Source organism: Perna viridis, chromosome 15 (genome assembly GCF_037379345.1).
Source record: "Perna viridis isolate PV_CMFRI_1.1 ecotype Kerala chromosome 15, ASM3737934v1, whole genome shotgun sequence".
In the NCBI taxonomy this organism is placed as follows: domain Eukaryota; kingdom Metazoa; phylum Mollusca; class Bivalvia; order Mytilida; family Mytilidae; genus Perna; species Perna viridis.
This window is the reverse complement of record NC_142459.1, coordinates 21,611,243-21,631,174: the sequence shown is the minus strand read 5'-3', so window position 1 is coordinate 21,631,174 and position 19,932 is coordinate 21,611,243. Positions and strand designations below refer to the sequence as shown.

The following is a 19,932-nucleotide window of genomic DNA, read 5'->3' as shown; positions in this document are numbered from 1 at the left end:
TTGTATTAACATTATTTGTACTCGCAGTTACTTCCATTTCCTTAGCCTCTTACAAAATACTTTCTATATTTTTCTGTAATACACTAATATTGTATATATATTTAATAAGTTCCGGATCATTGTAATATTATATGTCACATTACGATAACATTGCACGATCGCTGTTTACTACATGTATATAAATAAGAGTAAATTCTCCTTTCTCCATTAGTTCTGTTATTTTTAATATAACAAAACGTACTTATCATTACTTTTTGTATACCCCACGTGACAAATATGGATATACCGGTATAGTGTCCATAATGCCTGTTATTAAGGTGTTCGTCACTCACATGTCTGTTAACAGTGTGGTATTTTAAAAGTCACTTATACCACTTTCGACCAAATCTTTTCAAATTTAACACAATCTCTGGAATCGAGTTCGATTATGCTACTCCATGAAAATAGTTACTTACCTGCCCAACAGGTCGATGTTAAGGAACACATATTCTCCATTATCAAAACCTAGCTCGTGAACTTTTATCAAAATATCCCTGACTGAATCAGCTGATGCACAGAGTACTATTACTATAAAAGAAAGTATAAAATATAATTAAAGTTTGCGTGGGACACTCAAAAAATGCAAACATCTTGTAGAGTCGGGAAAAGATGACATTAAATATGAATATATATATTAATTGCCAGAGACTTTCGAAAGGCCTGTCTATACATGTTAGTTAGATAAGAAATGAACGTCTACCACTGCGTGGAGCTTGACAATTTTATAAAAGTTTTGGTTCAATCGGTAAAGCCATTTCTCAGAACACGTTCCGCGTTCTCATGTTAAGATTGGGTAGAAAGAAAAACGATTAAAAATTTTTAAAAGGAGAAGAAACGAATAGAAGACAATAAAGCCCTCATTATATACGTCTTCCGTGATAATACTGATCATGAAATAAATGGAGAAAAAAAAACAATGAGTCGCAAAACCTCTTTTTCACGACTTGGTTATAATTATAAGAAGGAACGAACAAAAAAATAAAGCAAAAACAAAAACAAACAAAAACAAAAACAAAAACAAAAAAACAGAAAAACAAAATGGTGGTCGATGACTTATGATACATGACATTGATATCGAATAAACGGTGATAGATATTATTTTGCTGATTAGATTTCTTTCACAAACATGTACAAATGTTTTACGAATCCTTACGAATAATCAATTTGAAGCCATTGGCAAGTATTCGTATTTTTACGCATCCGTAAATAACTCTTAGCAACTCGTAAAAATTCGCAGACTTCCCAATCGATTCGTGAAAGGAGATATTAAAATTTTGAAATATTAATTTTTTTTACACCTATGTCCACGAATCTTTATTGATTATTTCATTCGTAAAGAACTGTAAACTACTCTTAATGATTCGTAAGGCATTTATCTTAAAGTTTCAATTACAAGAAAACCGTAAAGTTTTGATATTTCATAAAAAGGTGTTCCCGATACAATGTATCATGTAAGCTTACCTCTTGCTTGCTTCGACATTTTGACCAGTATCTCCTCGTAATTCACATAGGTGAAATACCTCTCCTTAAATGATTTGTGATTCACTTTATATCCGCGGCTTTTGAACATACTAAATATAGGTTCCATGGCGAAAAAGTAATTGGATTTTCCTCCATCGGGTTGTTTAGAATCACTATATAAAAGTCCTATTGTTGACCAATTAAATACTCTAGTTATTTCCCATAGAAAATCCGCATTTTTTTCATAAGTATAATGAATTCTCGTCAATGTTTTATATAATGATTTGTCATCGAATGCTTTTACATGCGCACCTGCAGTGATTACTGGAATCGACCAACTTGGCGCAAAACGTGCGATCGGAGCCATCGCGTAAACACAAAATGGTCCTATGAAAACATGTGCTTCTTTTTTCATATATAGGTCAATTGCACGTAAAGGTCCATAGATTTCCGAACAGTTTGAATCACGAACGTAAGTTCGTATTTCATGATTCGGTAGAATCTGTGATGTTTTCACAAATTCAATAGCAATATCTATACCAGGTTTTACCCGGGAAATTGAAAACGGAAACTTCGAGTCCGATGGAAGAATGATTCCAAGTTTAACTGGCTCAAGAGTAAAACCAAAAACAAAATTCGTTTGGATAATAACACATTTCAAAATGTGATGCAGCATATCGGATCATTCGATAATTCCGTAGAGAATCTCTTCTGTTGATTTAATAAGCAACCTTTTTGTTGGCTTGACACGATTCTCCTCCAAGAAATCGTCTTTTGTTTTGTTAATTTTTGTAGCTCTTTCCGTTGTTCAGGTTAACATGGCATGGTAATGCAGCAAACGCTAACTTGTTAACTTTTAAGCCTCGTTTGGAACCAATATCCACAGGAATCAGGTACAAAAGCATATAGACAGTTAATTCACACACTATATCACTTATTCTCGAGTATTATATCACCGCAGTGTTTTACATACACTACACATTAATGTATAGTCGTGCTGATTGCTGATAACACATATAAAATGAAAAAAAAATGTATGTAGCAGTATGAAGTTATTCGACATCTGTTTAACATCCGAGTAATCTTTTGATAATCATTTGACATTATCTAGACATTTATTTCACATTCAATCAACATTGTTGTTTTACATTATTAAGTTTACATTCATTTTCAATTGCCATATATTCAAACGTTCGTCTGTCGTCACCAACGAGTTATGTGCAAGCATTTATTTTACTGTCGAGAGTTGTTTATTTTTACTTAATTTTCGAAGACTGTGTGTAGTGTACAATCTAATATTCCCGCCGAAATAAAATGTATAAACCAAATGCAAAACTGGAGAATACATCATTATGCTAAGATCAGTAATTTATATTATTTTGTTAGTGTCAGTAAAAGGGAAATAGAAATCAATTGTCAGTATGTAGTTAGTGGTAAAGAATTGTCAGTAAATACTGGAAGTAGTTTCCAATAGTATTAGTTCGTAGAAGAAATTAACCAACTGTAAAAATGTACTACGAAGTAACCAATTTTCAATATATGTAGGACGAAGTTACGAACTGTCAGTAAGTAGTAAAGTGTAACCTATTGTCAGTATTGAGGAAGAAATTATCATCAAGAAATAGTAACATTTTGTCATTATGTAAGAAGTAGTAACCGAGTGTCATTACGTTTGAAGTAGTATTCAATTGTCAGTAGATAATAGTAAGTACATGTATACTATATAATTAACAGTTTATAGGAAGTAGTGACCAATTGTCAGTAAGTAGGAAGAAAAACCTATTATAAGTATGTAGCAAATAGTAAACAATTGCAGTATAAGTAATAACTAATTTCCAGTATGTAAAAAGTAGTAACCAGTTGTCAGTTTGTAGGAGGTATTAACCAATTGTCAGTATGTAGGAAGTAGTAATCATTTGTCAGTATAAAAAGTAAAAACTAATTGTCAGTATGTTGGTAGTAGTGACTAATTGTCAGTATGTAGGTAGTAGTGACTAACTGTCAGTATGTAGAAACTAATTATTAGAGTATAGGAAATAGTGACCGATTGTCAGTATGTAAGAAGTAGTTATCAACTGTCAGTGTGAAGGAAGTTGTAATCTGTTGTCAGTTTGTAGGAAGTAGTGACTGAGTGTCAGTATAATTAGTAGTAACCCGTTGGTAGTATGTAGAAAGTAGTGACCAATTGCATTATGATTCCGTTTAATATTATAGCTTTGTTTTAATCTTTAATGAGAAAGACGTAGAAGGTGTGATGGCTGGAAACGCCCCTTACTTACGGTATATCAATCAGGACTAGTCGGCCATTTCCGCTTCATAAAATATAACGAGAAAGGCTGAGAAGTGCGGAGTCTCGTTCTCGATTGATTTTTGATGTAAAACCGATGGCTAAGTCATATTTCATATGCTACATGTACTCCCGGAAGTATAATACAACAACAAAATATGTTTGTTATAATAAGCAGTTTAAAAAGTTCATATGTTTAGTTAAAACGAGGTTTTGTGATGTTACCAGTCTTGTAGAAGACCTTTTCAACCTCTCCACTTTACATTATACATATGTACCTATCGAAATTAAAATATATGAATTAAGTTCAAATGATTGTTAATAAATGAGATGTGACACACACTAAGGAATAACCATTTGATCTTTATTCGGGGTGGGGCGACAAGTGGGCTAAGATCAAATTTGAGATAAAAAGGAAAGACATGATGAATGGATGAGAAAGTCCAAGATGAGCAATCGGATAAATCCAGGACGGACTTTAGTAGGAAAAAAAAAAGAACAGAAACGATACCGAAATAATCCACCAAATTTGATACAAGAAATCAAATGGTTGCTCCCTTACGAAAGACAAGTTCATTATACATGTACAATGTAAGTGGCTACATGTAGTACTGCACAATATTCTTTGCATTTCGATTTAAACACGAAATCTACAATAATTGTACAAAATTCATCAAATCTTTTCCAGACAAGGAGACTGTCAAAGACAATTGTCAATAGGAGACGAGAAGACTGCAAATGACAATTGCCAATTGGAGACAAGGAGACTGTCAAAGACAATTGTCAACAGTAGACAGGGGGGCTGCCAAAGACAGTTGTCAATAGGAGACAGGGAGACTCTCAAAGACAATTGTCAATAGGAGACAAGAAGACTGCTAAAGTCAATTTGTTCACTATTCTCTCAATTTGAAGGTTGTAACACGTCAAAATCTATTGTCTGCATTGTCTTTACACTTCATTAAAGTGCTAAACTGTTGTTCTATGGCTATACGGGGTTATATCATATATATTTAGCTTAAGGAGGTAGACCTAGGGTAAGGGACACAACACTTAAAAATCCTTGGAACGTTTGTATTCAGCATTTTACATCAATCTTATATAAGCGTCTAATTAACTTGGATTCATTTTATTCTGCTTCAAACGAAAGCTTGAGAGGTTTTGGTGAAACTGAATATAATACAAACATATCACTGATTTCATGAGTTATGTTCCTTACCCTAGGTCTACCACCTTCAAAAATATTTTTTTATATTCATTGTAAGTGATTGTTTAAACCCTATATCGTCTATCTTATATCGCATACCCTATCTCACACCTCTACACTTATATCGCATACACTGTATCACACCTCTACACTTATATCGCATACACTGTATCACACCTCTAGACATATCGCACACACTGTATCACACCTCTAGACTTATATCGCATACACTGTATCACACCTCTACACTTATATCCCATACACTGTATCACACCTCTACACTTATATCCCATACACTGTATCACACCTCTAGACTTATATCGCCTATTCTATATAACACCCCTAGACCTTTATCGTGGAAAATACTTGAAGTATAATTAAAATATACAATATAATTACTATATATTTTTATTTCTCCAAAACCAAAATACAATGGTACAGAGAATATAAACACAGAAATTTATGATAAATACAAAATAAACAAATGCAAAGGTAATAAGAAGTATCTGCATTTAGCATATTAATATATAATGAACATGACATGTCAAAATCTGTATCATATCCTGTATTAACACTTGACCTATATCATCCCGGAGCCCGGTGGTCCTTGGGGTGATGTAGGAGTCTCGGGTTGAGACTGCATGGGATACAGATTTTGACATGCAATATTCAATATATATCACTTGTACAATCTATCATAATGGAATTCAACAAGTAGCCTTGACACAGTTCAAAGGGCAGTATATCAAAACAAATAATTATGCTGACATGGGAATAAACTTCAATTTCAGATTGTTTTTTGATTGGTTGTCTAGGTTCACGATTGAGTAATCAACAATAGGATTTCCCGCCACAGGAAATCCACGTGACCATTGTTCGAATTGATATGACTTTCCCACCTACCCTCCCATATTCAAAATTTTCCTAATAGTTCTTTATTTTGATCGTTTATCTCCATACCCTATATTACTATGTGGAGGGCGGATTTTGCTATTTTTTTGTGTTGCCCGCCAATATCATTTTGTACTTTATTAATATTGTGATGTATTCACACGTACATATTTGTTTTCACGTCAGCCAATAATTAATTAAAGCAAAACTTTCTATAGACTTATTTCCTAGTCCAGTCATAATTTTGTATTAAATCTTCCAGTTTTAGGCTTCCTTTAATTTCTGCAAATTTCAATTCAATATTCAAGCCTGGATCATTTATCTTCTCTTCCACCTGATGAAAAAAATAGAAACCATCGTTACATGCGTTGGGTCATTTATCTTCTCTTCTTCCTGATGACAAAATAGAAACCATTGTTACATGCGTTTAATGTAATTATGCACTGAATAATTGATACATGTAGGTCTCGTTTAGTGAGATTGACATGCTTTATATTTTATTTCTTACTATGGTGCGTTCTATTTTGCGCTTTAATCTGAGCTTACTGTCCTTTTCATCAACTGGCCAGTCAAGACAATAGATCATTTTGTGCTAACGGTGGGGTAGTCGATGAGCATGCGCAGAGCATGCTCAATATCCACTTCCGCGAGGAAAATTCTTTTGTTCTACCCAATGCCTACCTCGCGGAAGTGTATATTGAGCATGCTCACCAACGTTCAACAAAAGGGTCTATAGACCAAATTTAAACTTCCAGTACGCAAACCCTATTTTAGAATATCTAGACTGACCAAAGAAAAACTATGTACATGTTATGGATCGCGTTGCTACATGATGCTCATTTACTTTTGTTTCTTTGTTTGTATATTATTTTGGTTATTTCACGTTCTTTGTTGTGTGTGTCTGTTTTCCATGTCTGGTCTTTGTCCCTGGATTGCGTTTTGTTTATTTCCGCAAGAGTCTCGGTTCTATTGATTACTCTTTCATACCGTTGTAAGTGTACGCTTCACTATATAGTAGCAATGTTGAACAACACACAATTTATGATGGGACAAGGCCACAATTATGCCATTTTTGAGTCGAAAGAGTTCTAATACGCCATGTTTTGTTCTATTTTTTTATTCAGCTTATACAATCTATATGTCACCAAAATCAAATCCAGAATACATCACAATATGGACTAAACCAATAATTGATTTTTTTTTAATTTGGTTTACGCACACAATTTTTTAAATGACTATACTTGAATGATTTGACACCACATCTGATTTACCTATAAATAATAACCAAGACAGCCACTAGTCCTATCAACACCAAAGACATCAGAACGATAATAAGTATACTATACTCAGGGAACGGCTCTGAAATAGGGGAAGAAAATAATGAAGCATCCATATCCTATTGTTTGAGTACACATTGTAATTAAAAATATCAGCTTAACAGAATTATCAAATGCATGGGTTATATTGTACAAATTAAATTGAATCTCTAGTTAATTTCAGCACACTTCCTGGTGGAAATCAGAGTTAACGCTGAACTAAGACAGTCATTATTATTGTACCTCCAAGTCCATACGATATATAGGTAAATCATAAACCAATAATTATACTATGGTACAACGTAAAAGTAACTGTTACTTATTTAGAGGGCATTTACATGATAATTTTACTGCCCACGGGACATTGATATTGCCGGTAACATTGATAATGCCCTAAGCAGCAGGAAACTGCAATATCAATATTGAACTCAATTTATTATATAGTGTTTTATCGAATGTTCCCGGTGTAATTAATTCACACTGTGAAAAATTCGGTGATTTCAGTCTTGCGCTTTCTCCCGCCAAAACTATACAACAATCCGCCAATCACATAATTCAAAGTTCATATTGAAAATATCGATAAATTTTGTAGAAAATCTATATAATAAATCGGATAATGAATTGGTTATTGTAAATAACCAAAATATAATCACTCGTGCCGAGAATGGTTGAGGATTTAAGCGTTCTTCGGCACTCGTGATAATATTTTGGTTATTCACTCTTTCCAACTATGCAGGGTTTGACACTAACTTTTTAGCTAGGTTGCCCAAAGGACTTTCTGATCAATCAACTATAAGTAGTCCTCAAAATAATCTTGCCACCCTGTCATATGGTATAGTAAGATTTTAAGAATAAATTAAGGTAGCCTAAAGGACTTCCCGTTAAAATGTCTAGGTAGTCCTCTTTCAAATTTGGGTGGCACAGGACTATCGGACTACTGTTAGTGTCGAACCCTAGTCAATTTATCGACAATTCACTCTATGTAGCAACTATTGTGGTCATTTCATTGAACTGAACATTCTTACGCGAGCGTTATACTGCGTGATCATGCCCTCTTCATATTTCAACGTACATTAGTGAATACCACATGACAATGTTGAAAGACTGACTCATTCTTCTAGGTAGGATATGAATTAAAACAATTGACAGCAAAGTTTATCTTTAACATAATTTTATTGCCAATACTAGTATTTCGTTAAAGATTATTAGTGTAAACTTACTTTCTGTAAGACATTTAAATTCGTTGAGCCCACTCCTTGGTGCGTCTGTTGAAACTGATGTTTCTACACCAAGTTCTGAGGTGGTGTCTGAAAACAAACATTATGATAACACTAAAGTCATTATGAAGTCGTTATTTTTATTATTGTTATTTTAAAACACATGTTGCATGTACGCTTATTCACATTGGCGGTGGCTTTCAACATGTCAGATGTTAGAGCCGTTGGGTCTGCACCGTCTGAAAATAGCTTTTCAGACAACCTCATGCGTTGTTGGAGTAAGGGTGCTGGTGAGTAAATTTTGTAATACAGGTTATACGCCGACTCCACCACGGTTAATCATTTCAAGAATAATTACCACAAAGGACCGTTTGAAAATGTCATTAGCTTCGGCAGTCTTAGATATACCGGATATACAAATAAACATGTAGTTGAAAGCAGTTCCCCTATGAGCGGGGAAATAAATCATTCGACCAACAAATCAATGGCATGTTTAGATCTCGATACAACGCATACTCGAAGTGAGAAAAAGAATCAAGCACCCTCTTTTCCAATGCAAGATTGGGAAATCTCAGGCATCATTTGGGTAAGATGTAGTAATTAACTCGGCTGAGCTTTTGTTAGAGAAAGATTAAATCATATCCTCGGGTGTCAAGTTTTCCCTATCTTGCACTGTACGACAGGTGTTAGATTCTTAATTAATATCTCCGCACAGGGGTTTTGATTAGGCCAAGAGAAAAAAATCTGTCTGTTTAAGGTTATATTGAATGAAAAATAAGTAGTTAGTTAAGTCATTTCTGTCTTAAATCTATTTTATCTAAACATCTAGACTTTAATACATGCTAACAGTACTCAACTAAAATTCTTAGTTTAGCGGGACACGATATAATGTACTAGGATAGGCAGAAAAAAAAACGGTAGATAATATAACCCAAAAACTTTTTTTCTCTGGCCTTAATGGATATTTACTATTATTCAGACATTTAGATCCATCGAATCCACACTTGGGTGTATCAGGAGGAGGTGATTTTCTATCTCCCGCCCAATGTATAGTTTTTCCTGCAACAGGTTTGTATTCCTTGTCTTTTCCAAAGTAATTAGCAACAACCTGGAAAATATAAGGACATACAATACAGACGCACCTAGGTCATACAACTTTTCCATTTTACATTTTTTTCTTGTTATTTTTGTTGTGTTTTACTTATAAAAATAAGTTATATCGTTGACGACAATATAATAGGCCCTTTTGTGGTAAGTTGATGAGCATGCTCAATATACACTTCCGCAAGGTAGAGCTTGGGAAGAACAAAATAATTTTTCTCGCGGAAGTGTATATTGAGCATGCTCTACGCATGCTCATCGACTACCCAAACGTTAGCACAAAAGGCTCTATTGTCCATTGGGCAGTCAATTCATTATAACCCTAACGCACATATATATACTTGTATCAAAAACTTGAATGGCGATAATAAATGATGTTGAATATGAATGCAAGCTTGTGTCGTCAGTTATCATAAAGATTCAAAATAAGCTTTGAAATATTTCCAATGCCCAACACTATAACAGCACAAATATGATAAATTATCAACTGTTACAACGAAATGACTTGAAACATAATTTGTATGTAACATCTACATGTACATATTGGGGGTTTATACATTATATACATGGATAAATACAGGTTGGGCAGAGGCGTAAATAGAACGAAAGAAAATTCTGTGGGTAAAATTTGTGAACAACTGGAAAACATTGTTGTAGTACTGTTCAAAATCAAAATGTATTACAATGTTGAATGCTGGACCATTGTGTTGCATTTCCTAGAAATGCACTGGAAATGAACATTCAAGGGCAGACAACTCTGTCAAAAACCACATTTTTCTGAGCTTCTATTGAAAATTTTCTGCGCAAATCCAATTATGCAGAGATCAAATAATGGTCTTTTGAAATAGATAAAGCATCCTTGAGTGATATTTTATTGCCAGATCGGTGGTGTTTTGTCATGCATGTTTCAGATTTTGCCTGATTCTTACAATCTCTTACACTTACAAGTTTAAAATGCATTGATTAATATGAATATTCTTCAAAATATGTCTAGTTTAAACAAATCATTGGTTTATTCAAGTTTGGTCTTCTGTATGTACATCTTATTTTGACAAAGGTAGCTATTTTCTTTGCAAAGACCTTACTTCAAAATTGAGTGTTTTTGGGTTCATATCCCACAACGAAAAGTCAGTGTCCCTATCACCATTAGCATCAATGCTGACGTCTCCCGTTATACCTGAAAAAAAAAAATTATTTTATCTCATTAAATGTGTTATTCAGCGTCGAAGTGCAAAGATTGTATTACAACAAGTGCAAACATTCTTAAGAACTCATTAAAGCATTTCTCGACACGTTTGAAAACGGATATGTCACTTCACTCTATGAGTTTCACCGCCGAGTTTCTGGTAGAAAAAGACGTTAATTCCACATTCCGCCATTTTATCTTGCAGTCTTAATTCCGGTTGTTTTTGTTTTGCACCACTTCGTACTCCAATATTAGGCGTCATTCAATTTGAGTTTGAAGACCAAAAAGCGTTGCATTCACTTTGTCCTTAATTAGTACATTTCTGGTTTTGTTCACTTCAGGTTCATCAATGAAATCCACACAATAGCTGCAATTTAGAGAACACCGTCGATAAATTGGTTGCCCTTGGGAAGTAATTTCGCCTTCAAAGTGAATAATGCCCTCACCAACAGCTCGAGACATTATCAAAAATTTAGTGCCTACATATGTATCTAACCCTGTGGCATTTTTATGCCTGTGCCAAGTTAGGAATTTCTTGTCCTGTATGTCTTGTTTTGTTTTCACTTCCGGTCTACTTTTATGTTGCTGGATTCTATAAGGGCAACAATTTTGCTGTAACAGTGTATAATATTATTTTGGGGCCAGCTGAAGCCTGCCTTGTAATGTGAGGGTTTCCTCGGTGTTCATCGAAGACACATGCGTGGCCTTGAGCTGACATTTTTCATCACGTTAGGATTGCTGTCTCTTTGACATATTTACCATACCCATTCTCGTTATAAGTATATACAAGCAACTACTATACAAATAATAGGTGTTCAATGTATCCTGAGAAGGCATACACATTGTACATTCCCTCTAAAACATTCTGAAGGTCAGCAAAATATATTTATATTTCTGCATTTTATTGTTTATTTATGGGATCTCAAAACGCTACATTTTAATGAAAAGTTATCTATGTATTGTTTTCTGAACACATTTTGTATGTAGATATATGGCATGTTAAATCAGTGTTTTTTTATAAAGAAATATTTTCTAATTTTGATACTGAACTTAACACAGCGATCTTTATAAAAACCAGACAGGTGATTCATGCATGCCAAAAACACATCGAATTTAGTTTTATTTCTTGTTCAGAAACAGTTAGTTATCAGAATACAAGTTTTAGTTTTCATTTAGTTGTTGTAAGTTTGAGATAATATACTATTCATGCAATAGACATTGTGCAAGAGTTCGTGTTCTTGATTTTGTTCGATTCGGTTGATTTTTGTGGGAGATAGATGTATGATTTTCTCAAAAGTTCAAATCTGAATAAAGGAATAATTATCGCAATGTGAAAATATAGCATATGTAGAATGAAAAACCATAGTTTGTTTGGTGGGATTTTCTACACCGTGAATCACTTTACCATGTCTGAATTGTATATGGATTTGTACTTAAATAGGGACCCATTCTCGTGAAACCACGTAGTCATGTGACAGGAAGTACATAACTTATTCCTAAGTAACAAGACATTGAATAGAAGATCTACGTAATTAGGGTATGATATACAACAAATATGATCAAAAGTTGTAAATATATTGGCTTTTTTTATGCCGGAGTATTCAAATACTACCCCAAACAGGTTAATTTGTCTACTATTTTATTTATTCTTGTGTAAAATAAATGCATCTAACAACCCTATAAACAGCATTTTTGTTGATAGATTTGGAGTTTTCCTTTTTTGACATATTCACCATATCCATTCTCGTTAAGTTACCGGATGATACTCAGTTGCAATACAATGGGTTAAATCAGCTTTCTTTGAATCATTTGAAATCAACCTGAACCTAAATGAATATGTAGCATGCGAACAAACCTCCGTACAGATAAACGAACAGTACATGCGAAAGCTTTATAAACCGACCTACATTGTTTATGTAGCTGTTCCGTTCCAAGTGGAATAAATTCATAGTATCTTACCATCGAATGTTCTGTTCCAGATCCGTTTTGTGATTTCATCGGCATCTGTTATCGACTTATTTGCTGATAATGTCTCATTCAGAGCGAGAGCGTAAATAATAACGGCATCATGAAAAGCACCCACAAAACAGTTCACCTGTAAATGAAAAATGTTTCTAATTTTTATGAACAAAACGACGCCGACCGTGTAATCAATAGACCATTTTGTGCTACCTGTGGGGTAGATAATGCTCAGTATACACTTCCTGTGAGGAAATTATTTAAAATTTGTACTACCAATTAGCAAGCGCTACCACGCAGAATAGTGTACTGGGCATGCTCATCAACTTACATGGACCATAAAAGGGTCTTTTATTATGTTATAACAAATCTGGAAAATGAGTACACTATACTGTCAGCCATAATACATAAGGGAAACATTGAAATAAAGTAAACGAGAAGCAGGCAAATAAAAACAAAACAAGTGCCAAACGAAACACAATGCTAACAGACTATATGCTAATAAAAATACTGAAACTATAACCCCATGCACCCCCCTGGATCCGTCACTAAACTATATGCATGGCAGGTCGTACGTATATTAATAAACGGGTACCTCTCCTTCCCCAAACGGGGATTGAATGTTGGTTTGTTTCGCTCTTTTCTTCACCTCCATTGAGAAACTGTTGTATTCTCTACTTGCAGGTTTTCTTAACGAGACGGTCATTAAAGCCTCATATCCTCTCTGAGCCATTCTATTCCTTTCATCTTCTTGCGGTCGATACCAAGGTCGTTCTATGTCACCAATACTGTAATGAAAATTGTACATAAGAATATTTACATGTGATATTAAACTAAGCCTTTTCCATGAAGAAGAAATGGATATACTACTGAGAAAACTTTATGATGTGTTTATTTGTTGTTTCAGTTCATTTTTGACCTTACATTTGAAAATAAAGACGGATGGTTAAGGCCTTATGAATCTAGCTTAACCCCACCGCAGACATGCGCCTACCCACAGTCAGGAGATGTTTTGACTTTTTAGTATATCATCGTTCTGCTACATGTACCCTGGATTTATTACTTTTATTGCCTGGGAATTTCAAGGCTTATTTATAGGTGTGTTTACATTTATTGAAGACATTTTTGTGATTAAGGGTTATACGATGGTGTATTTTTTCTTTTTATCATGTATTGAAATGAACGCTAAACAACCAACTCCTATTTTTCGGTTAGTGATATACAATGCTTTTTATTCTGATGAGAAATATTGAATCCAAAATTTTAAACCACTCTATATTACATTAATATTTCCCTAAACTGTACAAGCCCTACTGACCTGCTACAAAGACTGATACAATGTATTAAACGTACAGTGAGGTGCATGTCAAATCTGCCTTTTTCTTTCCCGTTTCTCACTACATGTATATGTTTCACAATCTATTTATAAATTTGTACGTAATTTATGCAGCAAATTTTTATGTATTTTTATTTCGTAATTAAGGCGCACAAAACTACACAGCATCCTCAAGATCACCCGACAAAGCTGTGGGTTCAGTATCTATATATTTAATAACCCTGATGGTATTTTCTAAGACATCGATCTGGACGCATCTCAAAACTATTATATGGAGTGGATTATGGGGTGGAGATAACTCTTGTAATTGAAAGTATACATAATTATTAATCTATAAATATCTCTTTTCCCCGTGGCCTTCTTCAAAGGAGCTTTGCAGAGTGCAACATGGTACGACCGCAGCATGTTGATTGCCGTTCACTTGGACAAAGTTTTGACACTATACTTGTTTTTACATACTTTAGCGGGTGTTTGTAGAAAAGCAGAGGACGCTTACCCTACCGGTTTACCTGATCCATGCTCCAGGTTTTAGTGGAGTGCGAGTTGCTCATTTGCTTTTGTTACATTGTATGTATGATTTTAGTTACTTCTTGTGTGTCTGTTTTCCATGTTGGATCTTTGTCCCTGGATTAGATTCGTTTGATTACCGATATAACCTCCATTCCCTTGATTATTCAAAAGCATAAGTACTCAGGGCCACAATTTTGAACAAAAATTGAAATTAAAATAAAAGTGACATAAGTCCTGCTTTACAGGTACTTATCAAAGACCTTTGCCTTCGATCCCTAAAAAACCGTAAGAGACATTTGAAATCAAAATATGCGAGTATTTTTATGAGGACTCTTAAATCGGACCAAATATAAAAATGTTGATTTTATTAGGTGACCCCTTTTGACCCCTTAACTTATAAGTTTATAAAGATTAACTAATGTTGACGTTATTCAATAAAGACCACGTGTCTACAGACGATAGCGCCAGCCATATAATTTAACACTAACTTCACATTTTTAGCGGACCCATGAGAAGATATAAGTCTTGAATATTCGTAGCTGTTATAGGACCTGTCCGGTGTTAAGAAATGACTCCTGCGAAAGAACATCTTGTAGGTTAAGCACAAAGTTCTGGACAATAAAATATAGTTTGCATTTATATTTCATGAGATATATAGGACATAACTTATCTACTTTACAAGTAACAAGTTTAGAGTACCAAAATTTCATTCAAACCTGAAGGAAAAATACCTTTATGGCAACTAAACATGCTAATTTGTAGGAGAATCATGTACTAGATGAAAAGGACAAACATTAGCAATAAATAATGTTGACAATGCATTTTCGACATGTTTGGTTTAAGTTGAACACCTTAAAATCAGATACAGCTTCAAAGAGTAATGAAGGGAACCACGATTCTAGTGGAAATCAAAAGAATGTAATCCAGGGACAAACACCAGACATAGAAAATAGTAACACACAACAAAGAACATGATCTAACCAAATAAATACGTACAGAGTATCAAAAGTAAATGAGCAACTCACACTCCACTAAAAACAGGGAGCATTGGCCAAGTGAACCCGGAGGGTAAGTGCCCTCCGTTTTTCTAGAAACACCCGTCGAGCTGCTAATAAAAAGTCAAGTCCGGGGTAAAAAACAAAGAAAAAAATGAAAAGTATGACACGTTAAATAAATCGAAAAAAAAAGGAGTCCAATATATTTTACAACCGTACAAGTAAAGGTATATACAAAATGTATAACCAACCCGCTAATTAACTGATGAATATCTCCATAACCAATGTCAATTAAATCGTAGATATTACAGAAAGCTCCTTTAGTTAACTTAAATGGAAAACAGTCCTTAATATAATGTAACGCGCCAAATACACTTCACACTTTCCACGAGCTAGAAGAAATAATGGGCGTCAAATACAAAATATGAATATATCTACATACAAGGTCTATCATATACCAACTGTCTGGTGAGCGTATCGGTAGTTCATTGTAAAAAGAGGGCGGGGTTTAAAGTTCGCGCCAAACTGGTATTTGTTATTTACTCTCTTTTGGTAAAAATCTATAATTATGATGTAATTTCTTAGTTTCAACAAACTGTTTTGTCGTAATATTTTCATGCTATAGGTTGAACTGGTTACTCTTGGTTCGGGGGGGGGATTGGTTGTGGGTGCTGGGGAAAGTCTACCCGCCTTATAAATAGTAAATTTGTGACGTATTTGAATGGTTTAATCACTGTAAAAACTTGAGACTACCTCTTCTACGGCAAAAAACACATAATACAAGCATACTAACATAAAAATAAAACAAAAATACAACACAACACAAAAACAACAACAACAACAACAACAGAAGTTGTCATGAACTTGCCTACTGGTCAGGTCGATGTTAAGGAACACGTATTCTCCATTATCAAAACCAAGCTCGTGAGCTTTTATCAAAATATCCCTGACAGAATCAGCTGATCCACAGAGTACTATTACTGCAATAGAAAATAATGTGAACAATTATGGTATATACATTCATTTTCATTTGGGTTAGATTCATGTTGATACACCTAAAACGCCCGAAGGAAATAAAAACCGAAGAATATCGCGAGAATTTGTTGATAACAAAAAACTGTCATGACAGTCATCTTACTGCTTCTTGCTTCTGCTCATTTACATAACTGCAGATAACTCACGTGCCTGAGACACATTTCACAGACCTCTTGCAGAAAGTTTTGAGGCCTAAACTATATCATATCACTACTTTTCATTTTATCATTTCTATACTTCTCCAACATTTTGCTCCATGTAGGATTTATAAATTCTGAGTTTTGAATGGTTTCTTGCTCAGTTGTGTTTTTAATCATATTAAATGTGCTATCCTTATGGAGGTAAACATGTATACATGTAAGTATAAGCTAGTTCTCTGTCATTAAGTGAGTTGTCAGTCGGATAACAGCTTAGTTTAAGTCTTGCATTTACAAAAGAAATTTATGTACATAAAGGGCTCATTTTCTTTTATTTTTATACGTTTTATTGATATTTTATTTGTATATATAGTACTTTTTTACCTTTTAAACTTGGCTATAGTTCACTTATTAATTATTCTTTATAACAAAACGACCGGGCAATTGAATTAGATTTCTGATTATTGCAAAAGGTGTACTTTCATTTTGTTTGTCTTGACTTTTCAAAAAAATATCTTACGCCGCTGTATATAATGAAAGATATACACCTGTAGTGTTACTTAATGTTCGAAATCGTCGTCTTGAATTGTTCTAGTCTGCTTAAAATACAGCACAGAATTGAATAAAAACAAATTAGATTTAAAGTGAGAACGACTTGCAGGTCTTTTCAATATCAAGTGACCCTACCTCTTGCTTGCCTTGACAGTTTCACGTGACTTTAACTCTTACTTGTCTTGATATTTCTACGTATACTTACCTCTCGCTTACCTTGACAGTTCTACATGAACTTACCCTTCGCTTGGCTTGACAGTTTAACGTGAGATTAACCCTGGTTTGTCTTGACATTTCTAGGCGAACTTACCTCTCGCTTGCACCCCGTGCAGATCCGGGTGTTAAAAGAATAGGCCTGCAGCAGCGCTAAGCTTGTCGTAAAAAGCGACTAAATAGTGCTCAGAACCCTAGCCGGGGGCTAGGGCGCTCTGCCCACAGAGCAACTGGGATGTGTTCCCCAGGTGGTGGAATGGGGTACCCCTGGCGTGTTACATGCTGGAGTTGCCAGGCTATAATACGGAAACCTGACCGCAAACCATAGTGGTGCACCATGATGGGAAAGGTGCCACGCGTTCCTCGCACGTTAAAGAACCATACTGTGGTATTCTCCCGGAGTAGGAACCATAGGGCTCCGCCACAGGAGGCCAAATTGCCCGACCCTATCCACCTCTCCCTATTTCCAGTGGCAATTAAAATTTGTCGATCCCATTGTCCTTGTGTCTCATCCCTTTTTCATTTCATTATCATTTCATGTTCATTTTATCACCAGTTTCATGTTCATCGCCTGAATATAGCTGAAATATTGCTGCTCGGAAGTTAAACCCCAACAAATAAAACAAACAAACCTCTCGCTTGTCTTGACAGTTCTACGTTAACTCACCTCTCGCATGCTTTGACAGTTCCAACAACAGTAACTCGTAATTAGCACTGCTGGTATATTTTTCATCAAATGTTTTATGTTTCGGTTCGTATCCCCTGTTTTTGAACTCTTGAAATATAGGGTTTAGGGTGAAGTAACAGTTTGATTTCGTTTTCTCTGAGTTTTCAAATGTACTAGATAAAAGGGCTATTGTTGACCAGTTAAATCGTTGAGTAACTTCCCATAAAAATTGAACATTTTTTCCATAAGTATAATGGATTCTTGTCAATGTTTTGTAAATCGATTTGTCATCAAAATCTGTTACTGGTGCACCAGCAGTGATAAGCGGTGTAGACCAGTAATATGCAAAACGCCCGACTGGCGCCACAGCATAATCACAACAAGGTCCCATGAAGACATTCACCTTCTTTCTCACATGCAGTTCAGTTGCACGTGAAGTCCCGATGGTTCCCGAACAGTCTTAATCGCCTAGGTATAATTGTATATCATGTTTAGGCAGTATCTGCGATGCTTTCACGACTTCTATAGCAATTTCTATCCCTGGTTTGACCCGGGAGATTGCAAACGGATACTTTAGGTTCGAAGGCAGAATTATACCCAGTTTAACTGGCTCAAGTGTAAGAGCAAGAACAAAATTGGTTATACACGTAAGAACTGAGATCTCAACGTGGTAAATCATGACGGTTCATTCAATATGCCACTGTTTTCATCAATATTATGTAATGCATTGGCTTGTCTTCTTATAAATTCGTTTTCCAAATCGTATGTAGATCTTTCTAAATCAATATCCACAAGCATATGATATTCCAATCAAAATTTTACACACAAATTCCCGTTGTAAATATTAAACGACATGAACTAGCCGTGCTGATTATTGATTACACACAATTTCTCTGACCCATGTTCAGATGTAAGGGATGATTCTATTTTTAAACAAGTACAGTTAATGTAGGAGCTATGTGGAGGAAGTACACTGTTTTTTTTAATTTGTACTGTTTGCTCTTGGTGTACATTTGAATTTTTAGAACAGTACAGATCTTGATAAACACATGTATAATCTTTAAAAAGATGCTGACTATTTCGATAGCATGTTTATCCTGCTTTAAATATTTTTAATATTTACAATATATGGTTTTATTAATGCAATGTATATATCTATCAGAATTAAAACGTACAAAAACACGTACAACCGCGGTATAGCGGGCATTTAAAACAAGAATATTTTGTATCTATAAAAAAGAATATCAGGCTAACAAAGCAATTCCAGAAATGTCAGTATTACCATTATAGTAAACTCTGGTAGAATTAGTGAATTTTATTTTTTTTTTTTCAAAATTCACAATCAAATAATGTGTAGTATATATAATCTCTTTACATTGAAAAAATCATTATATCTCGGAATTGGAAGAGTAATCAAGGGAACAAAGGTTATAGCGGTAATCAAAAGAATGTAATCCAGGGACAAAGACCAGACATGGAAAACAGACATACACAACTAAGAACATAAAGTAACTAAAATCATACATACAAGGCAACAAAAGCAAATGAGCAAATCGGACTCCACTAAGAACTGGGAGCATGGACCTGGTGCACCGGTAGGGTAAGCGTCCTCTGCTTTTCTAGAAACACCCGCCGAGTTGCTCATAAAAAGTCAAGTCCGGGGTAGACATTTCCGTGCATACATTGTATGTGTCTTTCTACCATTGACTCATAAATACATGTAGTTAGGATTACATTTTTCGGTCAGGTAAGACAGAAGCTGTCACTGTGTTTGACCAGATGTCAGACAAACTTTCAAAGTATTTCGCACAGACTGCATTTTGCAC

At 34.7% G+C, this 19,932-nt stretch overlaps 2 protein-coding genes across 3 annotated transcripts in view; both read right to left on the bottom strand.

Moving 5' to 3' along the window:
- LOC148597455 (atrial natriuretic peptide receptor 1-like) overlaps positions 1–3,858 on the bottom strand; it is a 37,460-nt gene extending 33,602 nt beyond the window's left edge. For both annotated transcript variants that reach the window (XR_015918938.1, XM_088563112.1), the window contains exons 1-3: positions 3,780–3,858; positions 1,501–2,504; positions 456–567 (exon numbers count right to left, since the gene is read on the bottom strand). Coding sequence is in view for 1 of the 2 variants with exons in the window: in XM_088563112.1 (XP_088419238.1) it covers positions 456–567; positions 1,501–2,176 (788 nt within the window). In the remaining variant the exon portion in view is untranslated. The remainder of the gene's footprint in view (positions 1–455; positions 568–1,500; positions 2,505–3,779) is intronic.
- A 2,154-nt stretch (positions 3,859–6,012) lies between these two features.
- On the bottom strand, positions 6,013–19,355 carry LOC148597454 (atrial natriuretic peptide receptor 3-like). Its single transcript, XM_088563235.1, has 9 exons — positions 18,107–19,355; positions 16,371–16,482; positions 13,257–13,449; positions 12,662–12,797; positions 10,602–10,693; positions 9,385–9,523; positions 8,419–8,505; positions 7,154–7,241; positions 6,013–6,216 (listed from the first exon to the last, which is right to left on the bottom strand). Exons 1-9 carry the CDS (start codon positions 18,495–18,497, stop codon positions 6,201–6,203), a joined length of 1,254 nt encoding a protein of 417 aa, XP_088419361.1. The 5' UTR covers positions 18,498–19,355; the 3' UTR covers positions 6,013–6,200.
- Between the last annotated feature and the right edge of the window lie 577 nt (positions 19,356–19,932).

Coding starts and splice junctions, on each gene's coding strand:
- LOC148597454 (XM_088563235.1), bottom strand. CDS start 18,497: ATGGGACCTTGTTGTGATTATGCTGTGGCGCCAGTCGGGCGTTTTGCA. Junction 16,483..18,106: donor ACTGTCAAAGCATGCGAGAG/GTGAGTTAACGT, acceptor TTTCTATTGCAG/TAATAGTACTCTGTGGATCA. Junction 7,242..8,418: donor ATTTAAATGTCTTACAGAAA/GTAAGTTTACAC, acceptor CCCCTATTTCAG/AGCCGTTCCCTGAGTATAGT.